This window comes from Colletotrichum scovillei (genome assembly GCF_011075155.1).
Source record: "Colletotrichum scovillei strain TJNH1 chromosome Unknown Contig00010, whole genome shotgun sequence".
NCBI lineage: Eukaryota > Fungi > Ascomycota > Sordariomycetes > Glomerellales > Glomerellaceae > Colletotrichum > Colletotrichum scovillei.
Window position 1 is genome coordinate 1,895,559 of NW_023336268.1, and position 16,497 is coordinate 1,912,055.

General features: G+C 52.4%; 6 protein-coding genes across 6 annotated transcripts; 3 read left to right on the forward strand and 3 right to left on the reverse strand.

The window, feature by feature from the left end:
• Positions 1 to 609: 609 nt before the first annotated feature.
• On the forward strand, positions 610 to 2,137 carry HER10_EVM0008182 (uncharacterized protein). Its single transcript, XM_035477714.1, has 2 exons — positions 610 to 1,410; positions 1,480 to 2,137. The coding sequence occupies exons 1-2, from the start codon at positions 1,020 to 1,022 to the stop codon at positions 1,641 to 1,643; spliced, it is 555 nt and encodes a 184-aa protein (XP_035328238.1). The 5' UTR covers positions 610 to 1,019; the 3' UTR covers positions 1,644 to 2,137.
• A 1,293-nt stretch (positions 2,138 to 3,430) lies between these two features.
• HER10_EVM0005171 (uncharacterized protein) lies at positions 3,431 to 4,837 on the forward strand (the record flags this gene model as incomplete). Its single annotated transcript, XM_035474794.1, has 1 exon — positions 3,431 to 4,837. The coding sequence occupies one exon, from the start codon at positions 3,431 to 3,433 to the stop codon at positions 4,835 to 4,837; it is 1,407 nt and encodes a 468-aa protein (XP_035327966.1).
• Positions 4,838 to 4,940: 103 nt separating this feature from the next.
• On the reverse strand, positions 4,941 to 7,295 carry HER10_EVM0004512 (flavin-containing monooxygenase; the record flags this gene model as incomplete). Its single annotated transcript, XM_035474154.1, has 4 exons — positions 4,941 to 5,405; positions 5,460 to 6,455; positions 6,537 to 6,643; positions 6,701 to 7,295. 4 exons carry the CDS (start codon positions 7,293 to 7,295, stop codon positions 5,283 to 5,285), a joined length of 1,821 nt encoding a protein of 606 aa, XP_035327905.1. The 3' UTR covers positions 4,941 to 5,282.
• A 925-nt stretch (positions 7,296 to 8,220) lies between these two features.
• Positions 8,221 to 9,355, forward strand: HER10_EVM0011542 (uncharacterized protein; the record flags this gene model as incomplete). The annotated part of the gene is made up of 2 exons (XM_035480971.1): positions 8,221 to 8,364; positions 8,420 to 9,355. The coding sequence occupies 2 exons, from the start codon at positions 8,221 to 8,223 to the stop codon at positions 9,353 to 9,355; spliced, it is 1,080 nt and encodes a 359-aa protein (XP_035328530.1).
• A 434-nt stretch (positions 9,356 to 9,789) lies between these two features.
• HER10_EVM0002414 (uncharacterized protein) lies at positions 9,790 to 10,860 on the reverse strand (the record flags this gene model as incomplete). Its single annotated transcript, XM_035472127.1, has 1 exon — positions 9,790 to 10,860. One exon carries the CDS (start codon positions 10,858 to 10,860, stop codon positions 9,790 to 9,792), a length of 1,071 nt encoding a protein of 356 aa, XP_035327686.1.
• Positions 10,861 to 11,301: 441 nt separating this feature from the next.
• HER10_EVM0013319 (uncharacterized protein) lies at positions 11,302 to 14,188 on the reverse strand. Its single transcript, XM_035482681.1, has 2 exons — positions 12,594 to 14,188; positions 11,302 to 12,532 (listed from the first exon to the last, which is right to left on the reverse strand). The coding sequence occupies exons 1-2, from the start codon at positions 14,069 to 14,071 to the stop codon at positions 11,515 to 11,517; spliced, it is 2,496 nt and encodes an 831-aa protein (XP_035328691.1). The 5' UTR covers positions 14,072 to 14,188; the 3' UTR covers positions 11,302 to 11,514.
• Between the last annotated feature and the right edge of the window lie 2,309 nt (positions 14,189 to 16,497).

Genomic DNA, 16,497 nt, shown 5'->3' on the forward strand with positions numbered 1-16,497 from the left:
TTATGGGTTACTGCTGAGCCTAGCTGTTTGTGGCTGTTGGTGCAACGTTCGATCGATCTCACTTCCAGGGCTTCCTTTGTGTTGGACTCATAGCACAGCTTTTTCTGGCAGATGGTATTTTCTCCATAAACAACCAGAAACACAGATAGGTCTTGTCTGAACGAGAGCGAAACAGATAAAAAACAAAACAAGCAGAATCCCTCGAAATCTTAGAATCCGAAGCAGCCGGCAACCTGGTCGGGGCCCTGGTGCAAATCCGGGTTGGTTCCCCGGCGATGTCACCCCAAAATTCCTTGCTTTGGACTCTTTTGCAGCGTAGCCCCCATCTTTGCCAGGGGTTCGCGCCAATGCAAGGTTTAATGAGTTAATGAGGGGGGATGGGGGGACCTTTTGCTTTGCTTCGTCCGCCCCCGAACACCGAAGGAAGGCGAAGGAGCCCAGATTTGATTGCTAGAAGCCTTGACAGAAGGAAATCAGCATGGTGACTATGGCAAAGCGGCGCAATCAACCCCAAGCACGCCGTCTTCTTATCTGCCTAGTAGTCATTAAAAGAGCTGGTGCTTAGCTTAGGGCGAGTTCGTGTTGGCTGGACTGGGCTGAGGCGTTCGTCTGGGGGCGAACATATGGGCGTTGGATCCCTTTCTACCTTTCCTGCCGCTCATGATGCGACGCCCTAATTCCTTTGCTCTTTTCTTCTACCTTGTTTGTGAATATTGTGTGTATATACTGTCGCTGCGCTTCGAGCTGATGAAATAGTTCCTCGCCGCGCCCGCTTCCCGTGCGACGAGAATTCGTCACCTCGTTGCGTCCATTCCTTCAAACCCAGCCGCTGTTTTGATTCTTGTTTCTACTTTCAATTGCGTTACTACAGTCCTCCAGTCCAGGGGGCTTAATTGTTCGTTTCTATCCCGACGGTAGCTGGCCAGAGCACTGCGTTATCGCGCCGCAACCTTAAGCCACGACAAACCTCTTTTCGCCGATCTTACCCCTAATTCGACTCGCTTCACCAAATTCCCACGATGCTTCCCCTCTCGAACCAACCCCGATACTCCCAGGACGACGCGGGGGAACCCGATCCGGAGTCAGACCAGCTCATCCCCACGAAGAAGCGCCGACACCGCGTCCGCGTGCAGGGTCGACTCGCCGTCGTGCGCAGCGTGTCCACAGTGAATCTGCGACCCACGCCGTCAGTGGCCCCGGAGCTGCCCTCGCCAGTTGTCGGCAACGGGTCGGGAGGCCCAGCGAGCGCAAAGTTCGAGTCGGGCGTGGCTGGGAGCACAGTGGCGCCGGTGCGGAGGAGGAAGAGCCTCGACGATGCGAGCAGCGATACAGAGGAGGACGATGTCAAGGAGACTGCGGTGAGAGACCGCCAGTTTCGAGGATATGGGATTGGAGGGGCTGGAAACATTCGTAAGTTTGATGTCACTTTAGTCTCTGCGTTGCGTTTTTCGAACACAACCCTAATTGCTCTTTTGCCAGGACGACCGACCGAAGTCTACGGCTCAGCCAAGTCAAGCTCGTCATCCTCTCGATTCTCCATATTTCCTTCATCCGGACCATCAGACGATTCAGACAGGCGGCATTGGAGCTTCAAGGACCTGTTCGCCCGGACAGGCGACCGCAAAGGAAAAGGGACTGCTTAACCAGGCCTCACGTAAAGTAAGGTAGCATCAGACGGCTGCAGCATACATTACATCTTTTGATGGGGCGTTTGGGATCTTAAAAGGATATGGAAATATTGGAACATTGGCTTCGAGTACAACGACGGTGATGGGGGAGCATGCAGAGTGCCCTTTGGTCAGGTCTCGCGCGCGCGAACCAAGACATTCGACTAAGCATCGAGAATGGTCCAGCAAAGCGGACGAGACATAACGACCGAGCCCCATTAATAACGATACAACATTCCTTGATTGGACATCATCCCGCGCGCGCGAGAGCGTCGTCCCCGCGCGGCCTCTTGCTGTTTGCCGACGCCGATGCAATGTTGATCAACGACGTCCATCAGCTCATTCTTGATCATTCAGGAACGCTTAACCCGCATTGTGTGAGGCCGAGGGAACGTTACAGGCCTCTATGGTCCAATGGCCAAGACAATAGAAACTCACGAAGAGACGAAAACAAACCAAACTGTCAACACTGTCACTGCTGTCATTATTTGTCGCACAAGTTTGATCATTCGCTCGCAAGCGCCCCATCAATGGCTTGCATCGTCTTCTAGATCATCGATAATCCATCAAACTCCCAAGAGCGCCAATGAGACTCCCGCAAGTGGCAGGATATCAGAGCGTCAGCTTACCTGCATGCGCCATCTTACTACTAGTCCTGTTCTCTACTTTACTCTTCTTCGAGATCTCGCTTTCGCAAAAGCTGACAAACTTGTGAAGCGCGTACAAGGCAGCAGGCTGTTGTCCAGAGTGTTTCGTCTTTAGATATGTGATATACCTACAACTGTCGATACATCTCGATCGGGAAGCCTCCCTCATGGTCGGAAGACGAACCGCGCGTCAACCCCCACCTCGCATGTGAACGTTTCTTTCTGAGAACTCATCATGCCTCCCTACCGGTGATGACAGATGCCCCTTAGGCCCTGTCATCCGATGATCTCAGGTGGCTAAGAGCACTCTCAAGAGAAGCTGATCTGCGGTGTCAGGACCTTTCGGGCGATGGCTCAAAGCTCGGCACTCGGATAGCCGCAAGACTGGAGCCTGAAGCTACAGAAAGAAGCCTATTCGCCGACTTACATCATCCACGATGCTAGCACCATTAGCCTCAATCCACGGCCACACTAGCTCGTTCGTTCTAGACGTCGCGCTGACGGGCTGAGACTTGGCTGCAAGGACCCTGATCCTGCAGTGTCTTTTCTCATCGCGCTGTAGAGACGTGGGCCGTCGATAATCAGAGTATGACACCAATGGGCTTCAATACCGCCGGTAAGACCCTACAACATCCCCATTCGACTCCTCTTCACGTGGACATAGAGGTTGTGCGGCATCTCACAATGACTCGCTGCCTTACGCACACTGGTGTACGATATACGACTAGTGCATGCTGACTGGCTCTTTGATGGCTCCATACAACAAGCTTGAGGCTTAGAGACAGGCGGGATAGGGCCGTTGAACGTACTAAAATCTGCTGTCAGATTTCCCTTTCGCAATGCGGCCCGATGCAGCGTTGAACGCAATGAAGCCGGCGACTATTCGACCCAACGGCGCGCCTACGGGTAGAAATCTCACCGAGATGAGTGACCGCATCGAGTTGAAGCTCCCCGCGTACTGCGTCCTCCCTAGAGACTCTATTATTCATACATGTATAAATCACTGGGTGCTGCCGCCCATCTTGATGTCATCGTTCTCTCTGCTTTTGAAGTAACAATTCGAGCATCTATCTACTCACACTAAGGATCTCTTCAAAGAGACAAAGCATCGAGATCATGACACTGTCAGCAGACTCTGTAGCTCAGGCTGTCGAAGCAGTGGCCAACAATGGTGTCAGCGACGGCAACAAGAAGCGGCCTTACCTTCTCTTCTGCGCGGCGCCAGCAACAGGACACACCTATCCCCTCCTTCAGGTCGCTGATGAGATGATCCAACGCGGTTTTGAAGGCACGTTCATCGCCGGCGAAGAATTCCACCCTCAAGTCAAGCGCATCGGTGCCCAGCATGTTAGCATTCCGCCCATGTTGAACCCCGAGGAGCAAGCCATTCGCGAAAAAATTCCTGTTGGCATACCCCGCCTGATGTACGACCTCAGCAACGTCTTCATTAAGGCTGTGACGCCTCACTTCCATGTCCTCATGGAAACTCTCGAAAAGATCCGTGTCGAGCATCCCGACAAGCAAGTCGTTATTGTCCACGAGACGTTCTACATGGGTCTTGCCCCTATGATGTACGGCACGCCTCTACCCAAGGGCTACACCACAAGACCGCCCGTCGTCGACATCAACATTGTCCCCGTCGTGACCACGAGTATTGACACCGCGCCGTTCGGACCTGGTCTGCCTCCCGACTCGACAGAGTCCGGCCGCGGGCGGAATAAGCTCCTCAATGAGATGTTCTTCAGCCCAATGGGCCCATTCGGTGCGGCAGCAAAGGAGTACAACGACGTTGTCAAGGCGCTCGGCGGTACGCGCGAGCTTCCGCCAGCCTTGTTCGAATCATGGCAAACCAGCTACGACGTTACCCTGCAAATGTGCTCGCCCAGCCTCGAGTACCCCAGATCGGATCTCCCCGACGTCATCAAGTACGCGGGATGTTTACCGCCCAAGCCCATCGACCCGAACTACAAATACCCAGAATGGTGGGGTGAAATCACGGCCGGAAACAAGAAGGTTGTGGGAGTTGCTCAGGGTACCATCGCTATCGACTACACAGATCTTATCATTCCCACGATACAAGGTCTGGCTCACCGCGACGATATCATTCTCGTTGCCATTTTGGGTGTCAAGGGCGCGACACTTCCCGAGGAGCTCACGATTCCGGCCAATACCAAGGTTATCGACTTTCTCTCATACGATGCCCTGCTCAAGCACGCAGATGTTTGGGTCCTGAATGCTGGCTATGGAGGCTTCCTGCACGGGATAGTGAATGGGGTACCTATGGTGCTCGGAGGCGACACAGAAGACAAGCCGGAGATTTCCATGCGTGGGCAATGGACGGGTGTAGCTGTTAATCTCAAGACTGGTCGCCCGACGTCGCAACAAGTTGCAGAGGGAGTAGAGGAGGTGCTTGCCAACGACAAGTATAAGAAGCGGGTGATGGAGATCAAGAAGGAGAACGAGGATATGAAGGCCCTTGATGTTATAGAGAAGCACATTTGGGAGTACGCGGATTCGGCATAGATGGTGGCATTCCATGTTCAAAGCGAGTTCAGTAAGCCATGTGGGTGACACAATAAAGTATCCCACCGCCCAATACGTTCAATCTGTTCTTACTATCACCAGTGCTGCTACTACTACTACTATTCTTAACTCTATCGTTACTGCTACTGCTCTCTATGCTCTACATATTCCTAGGAGAATACGCTGTAGAAAGTGTAGCAAGGTATTCATGATCCCATTGCTTTGCTCATGTTGCTGGCAGAGATTGCTCCCAGAGCTGCGTCGAAGTCTACTGCTGCCGACAAGGCGCTCTCAGCGGCCTCTCAGACTCCGCTCCCCGATAAACCTGAGATCGATTACGCTGACGACGAGGATGACGGTTTTATCCACGCGTTTAATCCTGACTAACGCTCTATCTTTGGGCGTAAAGTTATCTCGTGGACGCGCATGGACTTTGGCGTATGGGTTATACCAAAATATTCTCTTCCACTGCCTTGATCTGTAGCGCCAAGAGCCGCGAATAAGAGCGACACAGGGCGAGATTCCCACCCATGTAGTAGAACCGCGGATGACCGCTGCTTCTCCAGATCTGCCCGAGATTAGTCGCCTGTCCCAAATTTGTGGTCAATATGGAGGAACTCACAGAGTTGATCTCGCCTTGCTCATCAAGATCCCAACATTCCTTGACTCGATCGGCCACCTTGTCCCCTAGGATATTGCGTGTGCTAGACCTCATACCATCGTACCCCGTCGCCAGCACAACAATGTCGGCATCCAAAGTCGTACCATCCGCCAGCTTCAGACCAGTGGGTGTGAAACCCGTGATACCTCCAGGACTATGATGAACCTTGACCTTCCCGTCGACAATCAGCTGACTGCAGCCAACGTCAATGTAATACCCTCCGCCTCGAGTGATGTATTTGCGGTAGATACCGCTTCCTTCCGGCCCAAAGTCAAGCTTGAAGCCCGCCTTGCTCAGACCGTCCAACAGCTCCTGGTCAACGGCGGTGATTGCCTTGGTACCGTGCGTGCTCAGCGCGAATTGCACGGGGATCGGGATGCTCTGCGCAACGATGTCGCAGTCTTCGGTCGGGGGCCCGCCTTCCTCGTACATTCCCTTGTGCATCACGAAAATCCCCTTGTTCGCTGTGATGACATAGGTACCGCCCCTTTGGATCATCGTCACCTGTGCCGCGCCATTTTCGTAAAAGTTTTGGCAGATGTCGTGGCTCGAGTTGCCGGAGCCCACGACGAGGACCTTCTTGCTGGAGAGATTGTCGACGAGGGAGGCGTCTTGATGCTGGCTGCCGTGATACACTACACCCTTGAAATCGTCTTGTCCGGGGAGTGTGGGTGTGATGGGATCACCGGCTTGGCCTGTCGCAAGAACGATGTGACGAGGCTTGAGGGTGCGGATGGTGCCATCTGCCCGTCGAAGCTTGACGGTCCACGTCTTTTCCTTCTCGTTGTAGCTTGTCTCCTCGATGGTGGTGCTGGTCCAGATGTTGAGCTCCATCATTTTCGCGTAAGACTCTAGCCAATCTGCCAGTTTGTCCTTGGGCATGAACTGGGGCCAGTTCCCGGGGAATGGGATGAAGGGGAGATGACAGTACTGAATCGGATCATGGGTCATGAGAGTCTGCATTTGAGATCAGTGTTCAGGTCAGCTTTTGTTCCATCACAGACCTGGGATTATGATGAAGACACCAGAAAGACTGACCCTGTATCGCTTGCGCCAGCTGTCCCCGACGTGCTCATTGCGATCTATAAGCAAAGTCGGGAGACCGAGATTTCGTAGACGAACACCAATGTTGAGCCCAGCGTGTCCTGACAAGGCCCGGTTCAGCAACTTATGACCACCAGCATCGAAGATATGTAACTCACCCGCGCCAATGACCAACACAGCAGGGTCTTCATCGACAAATTCGACCTGTCGTTCGCGTCTCTCTTTCCAATTGCCCCCCTTGGGGTCTACATGACCAGTGGGCCTGCTGACTCCCACCTTTTCCTCGAACCCCTTCAATTCCAAGAGAGTGAAGTTGATCATGAAGGCTTTCCAGGTGTCGTCCGCCTCCAACGCCAGTCTCACCATACCCTTGCCACGGCCAACACTAGACTCAAAGTCAAACATGCTCTCCACCCAGTGAACACCAGGCGCAGGGTCCCCGAAAGACGGCTGAAAAGCGCCCTTCTCCCGGGGAACGATTCGGCGGATACCTGCCCGAGGCTGGTTTTCCTTAAAAAATGTCGTGATCTCGTCGAGATCGTTAATGGTTCTGAAGTCCCATGAGAGAGCGAGAAAGTCTCTGATCCAAGCATCTTCGCGGAAGACCGTCGATAGGCCGTCTTTGACGTTGTTGGCGAGCACTTTCTCAAACGCCTGCGTCCAAGTCTTGATGATGTTTCGTGCATTTTCGGGCGTTTTTGAAGTAGGTTCCCTGAGGGTGGGAAGTTTGATGATGTAGTCGTTCTTCGCCATGATGAGTCTATCTCTATCCTTGAATTAGCAGGGTATTCGCCGTCTATACCGGGTTGAAAACCACGTCAAACTTGGATGACGATGTTGGGCTTTAAATGGGAGCTGAGCGCGATCGGACAACATCAGTCCGCACCGGGGTAGCTTTGGCGATCGGCTGCAAAGTTCACAGCTTCATGCAGGATCCTGGAATCTGATTGCCGAAAGCGAAAAGACTCGGCCCGCTGTCGCCTGCATCATGTTGGTCGACGGACACGTCCAACGCATCGATCACGACCAATAGCATTGAGAAGTCATCAAGAACCCAATGAGCCCTGTCAGATATCAGCTACCCCTCCCCGACAGCCCTAACATGACCCAACTCCAAATCCACTTGTAAATGTTAGCTGTAGCTGTTGGGAGCACCAAAGTGGCTCGCTGCATGATGGCGCGACACGGCCCGTTGGGGCGTGAGGGGTCGCTCGGTCTCGCTGATACCCTCGTTTTATTCTTATTTTGTTAATGAGGTCCATGTTTAGGAGGACCATGTCGATGTTTTGAGGTAGGCAATTGATTTTGCCGTTCTAGAACATTACAAGGTTGATGATGCAAAGACCAATTGAAGCCAGATTCGTGATGTGAGATGAGATGCGCTCTTCACGTCCGATCATTCATCTCAAAGACAACATGAAGCCCATACGTCACTGAGCGAGGGTTGCTTCGGACGACACTCGGCCGATGGCACTGAAGTACTTGAGATGAGGAGAAACGCCTCCCATACCTCTAGTATGTGGGTGCAATTCAGATTAAAGCAAATAGTTTTTCGATATACATCACCAATTATCTCCATGAAATTGAGAAGAAATTCCACCAAACTCACGGGCTCATCTTTAGATTATCCTCTTGACCGTTATATAATTTCACGACGCCATATACATCTGGTCTCAAGATGGCGACAGCGGGGATGCAAAACCCGTCCTGGTTTCTGTATGGCCCAGGTTCAGCTAAAATCGTTGACCGACCTACTCCCACACTTGAGAACGATTCCCATGTGGTAATTAAGGTTCAGTTCGTTGGGGTGTGCGGGAGCGATGTAAGTCGACCATCCTTTCAGGCCAATTGGCTTGGCGTTGATCGGTCTCTACCAGGTGCACTTCTGGAAAGAAGGAGGGTTCCAGCGCAAAGTCAGCGACGAGAAGCCTATCGTCATGGGTCATGAAGCCTCCGGTACCATCGAAGCAGTCGGGTCCGCCGTCACCAACGTCAAAGTAGGCGACAACGTAGCGATCGAGCCAGGAGTTCCCTGCCGGCGCTGCTCAGCCTGCAAAGGAGGCGAATACAATTTGTGCGTCTCGATGAGGTTCTTCGCCGACCCTCCGGACTCCCACGGGGCCTTGACAAAGTATCTCGTCATGCCGGAGGACTTTGTCTACAAGGTTCCCGACGAGGTGAGCCTCCAGGAGGCGGTCCTCGTGGAACCCACCGCCGTTGCCGTCCACGCGGCACGCCTGGCTGAGATCAAGTACGGACAAGATGTCGTCGTGACTGGGTGTGGGACGATCGGATTGCTCTGCGCGGCTGTGGCCAAGGCCTTTGGCGCCCGACGCGTCATCTTGGTTGATATAATTCAGGCGAAACTAGACTTTGCGCACACGTTTCTCGACTGTCAGACATTCTTGGTTGAGCCTGGGACATCGAGTGAAGATGTTGCTGCCAAGCTGCTAGAGACGGTCGGTGTGACCGGTGGAGTGGACGTTGTCATCGAGGCGTCGGGAGCACAGTCGTCGATCCAGACGGGGATCTTTCTGCTCAAGAGCGGCGGCAGTTACGTCCAGGCTGGGCTAGGTAAAGCCAAGCCTGAAGTTCCCATGCTGGTTCTGTCCGAAAAGGAACTCAGAGTCCGAGGATGTTTTCGATACGCCTCTGGTGATTATGAGTTGGCTTTGTCGCTCATTGCGGAGGGCAAGGTCAAGCCTAAAGCGATGCTGTCGAGTGTGACCCCCTTCGAGACGGCCACTCAGGCCTGGGACAAGACTGCAAGGGGCGAAGGAGTTAAGAATATCATTGAAGGTGTCCGAGATTGAGAGAAGCCCTTGCACGAGTCTATGTAATTGTCTTTGAGAACCTCGATCTCATATGATGTGTGCCGCGTTGCTTTGAAAAGCTGGATGCACACCATGGAATCATCAGTGTGTGTCTTCCTGCTTCTCCTCCTTCTTTCTAGCCTTTGTTTCGAGAATTCTACGAAGACACACAAGTCAAGACATGGGAGAAGAAGAGATGACCGATGATTGTGAGAGGGCATCAAGGACAAGCATGTATGATTCACGTCACGCTGCGCGGAGAACATGAGGTATCAGTCTGAAGGATTGGAAAGCCGGACGAAATAGACTGTCTATTATTTATGGAGATGAGTTTTCGTTATGTTATCCTTCTTGGGATTAATGAGGTCGACCTTTTGGATGAGGCTAAAAGCGCCGCTGCTGATTTATTCATTGCTGGATTGCTCTGTGTTAGCTTATTCTGACTTGAGGGATAATGGGTTTCGTACCTCATCCTCGTCTTCTTCCTGAGAGAGGTTGGAGCGGTACCCAACACCGCCGAGAACATTGACAGAATCCGCCGGCTTGAGCCACTTATTCTTACTGTTGACGCTGCCTCGATTCGCCTTCTCGCGTGCGCCCTTGATCTTGCGCTCGACCTTGTCAGCCTCGATGCGAATAAGCAGCTTCCGCTTAATCTCCTCATTCTCCTTCTTCTGCTCCAGGATCTCCTGAGCGTATCTCTGGGTGTCGCTGAGAGTATCACGGGGATCCCACTTCTTGTTCGGTTCTCGGTTCTTGGGAATGAGCGTCTCGGTGCTCGTCGTCTTGATATCGAGACCGCGTTCCACGCCAATGGCTTCGAGGAAGCTAGCGAAATCATCGATGCGGCTGCCGTCCCAGGTTTTGGTCTGAATCTTGTAGCCGCCGTTGATGAACTTGTGAGGGGTCTGCGCGACGAGGGTAGCGTTGATCTTCTTCTTCATTGTGGATAGTTCCTTGGACAAGACGGCCATGCTTCTGACATCGAACGTTATCTCGGCGTCCTGGGCGTGCATTCCCACGAAACCAGCGAGCTTGAGATGCTCAAGACTCGTGCAGTCGGCGTGGAAGGTCTTTCGAAGGAACGACGACATGTCGTCGGCATTATGATAGGCATCCATCTTACACTCGGGAAAGGACGTCATCGCATCGTGAGCTGCCTCGGCAGTCTGTCCCATTCCACCGAGGATGATGCGATCGAGACCGCCAACCTTGTTTGCTTCCTGGAGCATGATCTGTGCGATGTAGGGGAGACTGCCAACGTTCATACCGACTGCGGTTCGATCTTCGGGCGTGAGGTTGTTCCAAGGACGCGCGTGGGCTTTGGCGTAGGGAAAGACCCAGCGGACCGATGGAAACTGTTCGCGGAGGGTCTTGTGATTCATCGTCAGTTTCTCGGACAGGACCTTTCGACTAAGCTCCTCCTTAGAGGTGGTCTCGGGGAAGCGATGGAGAAAGACGACGGTATGGGTGTGCTCGTGGCCTTCGGTAGCATCAACCACCATGGGCTTGACAAGACTCTGACGAAGAGACAACGTGATGATTACGGCCGTATAATTGATTTTGAAGACTTCGATGGTTATGTTATTGGAGAAATATTGTGCTGGGTGCAAGGCCCAGGGAACCTAGAGGTCTGGATTTAGGGAGGTGCGAAGCTGCTTCCTTCTGAGGTTAGGTAATTAGTCTTTGGCAGGAGCTTTCTCTAGATAATTGAGAGATGTAAGAACTCTACTGGCAAAAGCTTCACCTTTGGGCCTCCATCTGGAAGGTTCCTGGGGTGGATGGACGGCCTCCTGCAGGTTGCACCTTCAGCCTGGAATAACAATGCCTCTGATTCGTTTGCCTTGCATCCCATCTCTTCCCCTCACTACAAAGTCACGTATTCATGCATGCAGCGTGTGAAGGGATGAAAGAGAACTCTCCAGTTGGACGGAGGATGATGATGTGTTGAGAATGATCTGGTATCATTATTATCCGTTGTCTTGTCCCACTTCCTTGGGATTACCCTTCTCTCTGCCTCGCCTTCAAAGCCATTTTATAGACGAGGGTAACTTTTACCCATGTCGTTGCTCCCAGATTGAGAATTCCTATAGTTGAAACATTGAGACATTCCTAATTGATGCCGTGCCGTTGGCAAAAGTAGACACCATGGCAACTCATCAAATATTTCCAGCAAAACCACCATGGGCAGCAAAGCGCTGTTGGTAATCACGCAAATGAGCCCAGTTTCGCATCTCCTCTTCCTCATCCTGCGGGGTCATGTTCTCTCCAGCCATGTTGCTACCGCTTGGCCCTGTTCCCTCGAGCTTGAGAAGGACGTCAATGAGCTTCACGAGCGCTTCCTCCGACTTCATAGCTACCGGGCCTTTCCGCTCCGGGGCATCATTGAGGAGGGTGGAGGCCACCTGTCGAACCTTGTTGATGAGCGAACCGCCGTTAGGCTCGAGGTTGCGCTGTGAGATGGAGCCCAGCACGTGAAGGAGATTTTGCACAATCAGCTCCCGCTCTGCCGTCATCAGCTCAAAGACACGGGCTGCCTCTGCGTCCTCGGCTCCCTTGGCAGCTTGTTCCTCGGCGTTATCCCCGACGTGCTCTTCTTTGTTGGGGTCGGACATGTGTACGTCGCGCAAGTTGAAGTACAACTCGACATAGAACGAACGCGTAGCCAGTTGGGAAATGTAGATGTTGGCCTTTTGAATCTCGTACTGAAGCTGCCGCCGGCGTTGGGGGTGATTCTTGATCACGTTTCGAACATCATTAGGAGGCTGGCTACTAGGGTACGCGGGAGGCACGTATTGGAGCTCGGCATCCTCAAGGGTACCGAACCCGCTGGATTGCTCATGAGAAGCACTGAGCTGAAGTTCAGGCGGAAGCCGGTCGATGATATCTTTGGCGGCAATGAGAGCGTCTCTAAGCAGAGACCTCTGATCGGACCACGGAAGGGTGCTCATGCCGTAAACGAGTTCCACGCTGACAATGGCGTTCATGGTCGTGTAGATGTCGACGGCAAAGCGGAAACCAGTAAGCAGCGTGACAGAGCTTTCGGGAGGGTACACGATTTCGTTGGCCATGATATAAAGATCATCGACGTTCTCGGGCAGGGCAGGGTATGGCAGTCCAGGAGTCGACGGCGCGATGACCAAGTCGGCATGGGAGGCGCCTAGTTGTGAGAATGACCTTTGATGTGTGTGTGAGTAGACATGTACGTGGACTACATGATAGAAGATAGGGAACTTACCTGACGCCGAGCAGCAGACACCAAAAGATGCGCTTGCCGATCTGGTCCTTGATGTGGTGGAAAGGTAGGGGATCGGGCGAGCAGTTATCGTTGCCAAAGGTGGGAAGCTCATTGGGATGCTTGGGCCGGTGGAAGCCAAGCTCCCGAATGAGAGACAGACACTCGGACATGAAGTAGCGGAAGCGAGGGACTTGGAAAGTGTAGCCTGCCGCGAGCCCAAGAAAGTAGCTGGTGGCGGCATCATCCAACGTCTTCTGCTTCAGGGCCCATCGAGGGCCCCGCGTATCGAGGGCGATATCTCGACACCTCTCAATCATGACTATGGCCCTCGGAAAGAGGTGGGTGCTGTGCTGGGTCTTGAGGTGCTGCCTGGCACTCCGGGGAAAGGAAGACACTAAAGAGGCGATCATGGAGGACAGCAGGCCGAGAAATTCGGGATTCGTTCTATCCTCTCTGTTCGCAAAGGAGTGTCTGAATGTCGGCTCGTGGGGGAATGGGGCGAGCGGGTGGATGTAGGTGAAGAAGTCGTCGATCAAGAGCTCGAGAATGGGCAAGGGCGCGATGGCCTCTGCGTCCAAACGACCCGGCCCCTCTGCTATCGAAACCAGAGCCTGCGCAGCATTGTGCGGCGAAGGCGAGGGTGTAACGGCAGCGCCATATGAGGTGAAGGCGGCCGTGGTGGGCGAACCGCTCATGCCAGGCTCGATTCTCTGCCTTCGAGCGGCCCTCGCGGCCTCGGCATGCTTGTTCGGAGGTCCTCGTCTCTTCAGCTCTCGGTTGAAGGTGCATTCGACGTTGAGTTCGGAGCATGGCCTACACGGCGGACCGGACTCGTCGCACTTGACCTTGCGTTGGGAGCACATATCGCAGGCGCGTCGCAAGCGGGTCAGCTTCGGGTTGACCGTCGGGTCTCGTGGCATCGGCGGCATCGGGGCGAAGGCGTGAGGGAAGGCAGACATGGCGCTCTGTGACACGGCACCAAGAGAGCCATCTGTCACCAGCGGAGATGCTGGCGGAGCGCCTGTCACTGCCGAGGCATGGGAAGCCTGCGGCGGAAGTTGGTGAGGCGGCGCTTGGGACGGGGTGTGTGGAGGAGGGGGCTGATGATGCTGAACTTGGTCTTGCTCAACAGCCGAGGACATGACCAACTGTTCTTGCTGCTGTTGCTGTTGTTCCTCAACAGTCTGAGGCTCGTGTTGGTGTTGTTGGTGTTGTTGCTGTATTTGCTGCTCGTCGGCGGCGGCGGCAGCGGCTGCAACGGTACTCAGATGGTGCTGGACATTCTGGATAGCCGCTGCAGCTGCAGCATCCGAAGCAGCTTGGAGGACCTGAAGTCCATTGCTGGCGTAGGCGTGAGCTGTCGCTTGCTGAGAGGCATTTGGCGATGCAGGGGAATCGGATGGAGGGTCGGGCTGATGATCCGCCGGCTGCTGCTGGTCCTCTGGCTGAGGTTCCTGATCGGCCAACGACGATGACATTTCGAAAAAAGAGAAGAGCAGGGCCAGGCGATGGCCCCCTTGGTCTTATCCCTCCTAATGCGATGGGCGGTGCTGAGTGGGAATGGCTGATTGTCGGAGAAGCTCCGGCTGCGATTCGGGACGGCCTGTCCTGTGTGCGCGTCCAAAGTGGGTGTGCGGAGGTTCTGGTGTTGCGCCGAGTCGACGTTTCAGGGCGGTGAGCTGCCTTAGGTAACAGGGGGAACACCGAGAAAAGCGGGGAGTCATTTTCGCACAGTGAGAAATCGCCAAGGTTTGTGCGAATTTGCACGTGAGAATTGAGTGGGTCATAGGTTAAGCGAGACGCTTCACACGGCTCGAATTCTGCCACTCGGAAAGGGACTAGCGCGTCTATCCAATGCCCCACTCTCATCCTGGGAACCCGGAGGTCCAGAGAAAGAGGAAGGTGCATCCCACCTCACATTTTGAAAGTCATCCTTGCGGCAAGATATATGAGCACTGTACTTCACTCTTCTAATAGCAGAAAGGATGATTATATTTCTATTTAAATACATTCAGTTAAAGGAAGATGGGATTTTACAGACATTGAAGTTGGTAAGAAAATAAAAAGAATAATTCAAGTCTATCTATACCCATTCCCCTTGATGTTATCATTATCATCCTCTTTCTAGTACTTCTTTTTTATGACTATCCTTTACATTACTCTAACTATAGTGACCATCTATAAGTCTTATTTAGTACCTCTTAATGAATATTCTCTTTGGAATGTACGTAAATTATAAGCTCAAGAAATGCCAAACCAGACTACTAATGCCTCGTGCAAAAACAACGGGAATAATAGTAATCATCTTAATATAGGGAAATATCTCAGAGTCAATGGGCGGCACAATGCTTTGTCATAAAAGGTAGTTTGCTGGTTCGATCAATGGAATGTTAAGCCATCTCAAGGCTATGTGAATATTCTATCAATAGCATACCTTATGTATATCGACAAACGTAAAAGAGTCTGGGTGCCATCCAGGATCCTCGAATCGCTTATTGAGATTCCTTCGAGACCCGATGAGAAGTTTCTTCCTTCATTGCACTTCATTGCACCTGGTAGGAAATATTCTAATACTCTAAGAATTTGAGAGAGACTTCTTCTTAGTGGCAGGAACTAGCGAAACTTCCTAAAGATAGGATACAGCGAGTAATAAAAGCGTAAGTAACAAAAGCACGACATAATTTCATTGAATCGCAACATGACCAAGCCAAAGAAAATGAGACAAGTGCATAAGCAGATAACCTCAGTAACAGTGTTCTGTCGCTCTGTTTCCAACATTCTATAAATCTACTCAAGACTTTTCTGGCGCAATAGACTCGTGAGAGAAGCCTATAAGCAAGGGATTCCCTTGATACACATACTGTATAGTCCTGCTTCAATAACGGTCATGATAGAATGCTTCAGTACTGCATCCATAGACAATTACCATGGTACCCAAGGCAGATTTTACACACGCAGATGCATGGCGTGAGAGAGCTTGAGAACTCAGTGCACTTCATGGAGCTCGAAACTCGAATCTGGGCTCATAGCTGCTCAATTTCAACTCATCGTCCTCAACATTAATCTAGTGAAGATGTCTCATAATTTATCACCAGTCGCATCAATTCTTTCTTCATGAAACCCGCCAAGGTCATAGAATGTGACAACGGGGTGGGATATTCCGATTTCTTTTCCAAAAAGTCACATCAGAGACATCTTTGGGTGCTGCTTACTTTGGAAAACGAAATGTTTGCCGTATATCAACCGGCGGCCAGTCCGATACTGGCAAGTCACATCCAAGCAACACCTCATTCTCACCTCATGGTTGGGCCACCGGGGCAAAAGCAATATCGAACTCCCATGGGAAAGTAATTGAGGTTGGATCAAAGACATTTATCCTATAATCACATCCCGTTTACCCCTCCTCGACTGCCGCCGCGTGACTGGTCGGCGGCGCTTCGCTCGTCGCTCATTTCGGATCGTGTGTGGTGGAATGATTTATGCATGCCTCCAACCCCTGTTGGGGCTAATATAAATGCCGGCCTTTCAGGAGAATTACCCCAGACTAGGGTCCCACCCCGGTCCAAGTATGGCAAGTGCTTCAGTCCACATGACAACATCAACAGCGCTGCTTATGGAAACCAAAGCCGGAAATTCACCGTTGACCCGAGCCCAGTCTTACTGGGTGAGGTACATGAGAGTTGGCGGCGGCGCGCTGGCGACGGAATCACCATTAGGAAAGAAGTTTGGGAACTGCAGAGAGTCATCAATCGAGTCATTGCCAGATCTTCTCGATCGCGTTGTGACGCCTGAATAAGCTCCTTAATGTGGTATTTCTTCTGGAGGGCGTGGGCAGATAATCTCCTAAAAGGGCTCAGGAAGTGGGTATGAACTCTTGGTCCGGGTTACTTACAGCCCGGTTCCT

What these genes read in the sequence shown, in the direction of transcription:
- HER10_EVM0013319 (XM_035482681.1), bottom strand. Translation starts at nt 14,071, where the DNA reads ATGTCATCGTCGTTGGCCGATCAGGAACCTCAGCCAGAGGACCAGCAG. An exon ending in TGTCTGCTGCTCGGCGTCAG is followed by an intron (nt 12,533 to 12,593) that starts GTAAGTTCCCTA and finishes CACACATCAAAG; the next exon opens with GTCATTCTCACAACTAGGCG.
- HER10_EVM0008182 (XM_035477714.1), top strand. Translation starts at nt 1,020, where the DNA reads ATGCTTCCCCTCTCGAACCAACCCCGATACTCCCAGGACGACGCGGGG. An exon ending in TGGAGGGGCTGGAAACATTC is followed by an intron (nt 1,411 to 1,479) that starts GTAAGTTTGATG and finishes CTCTTTTGCCAG; the next exon opens with GACGACCGACCGAAGTCTAC.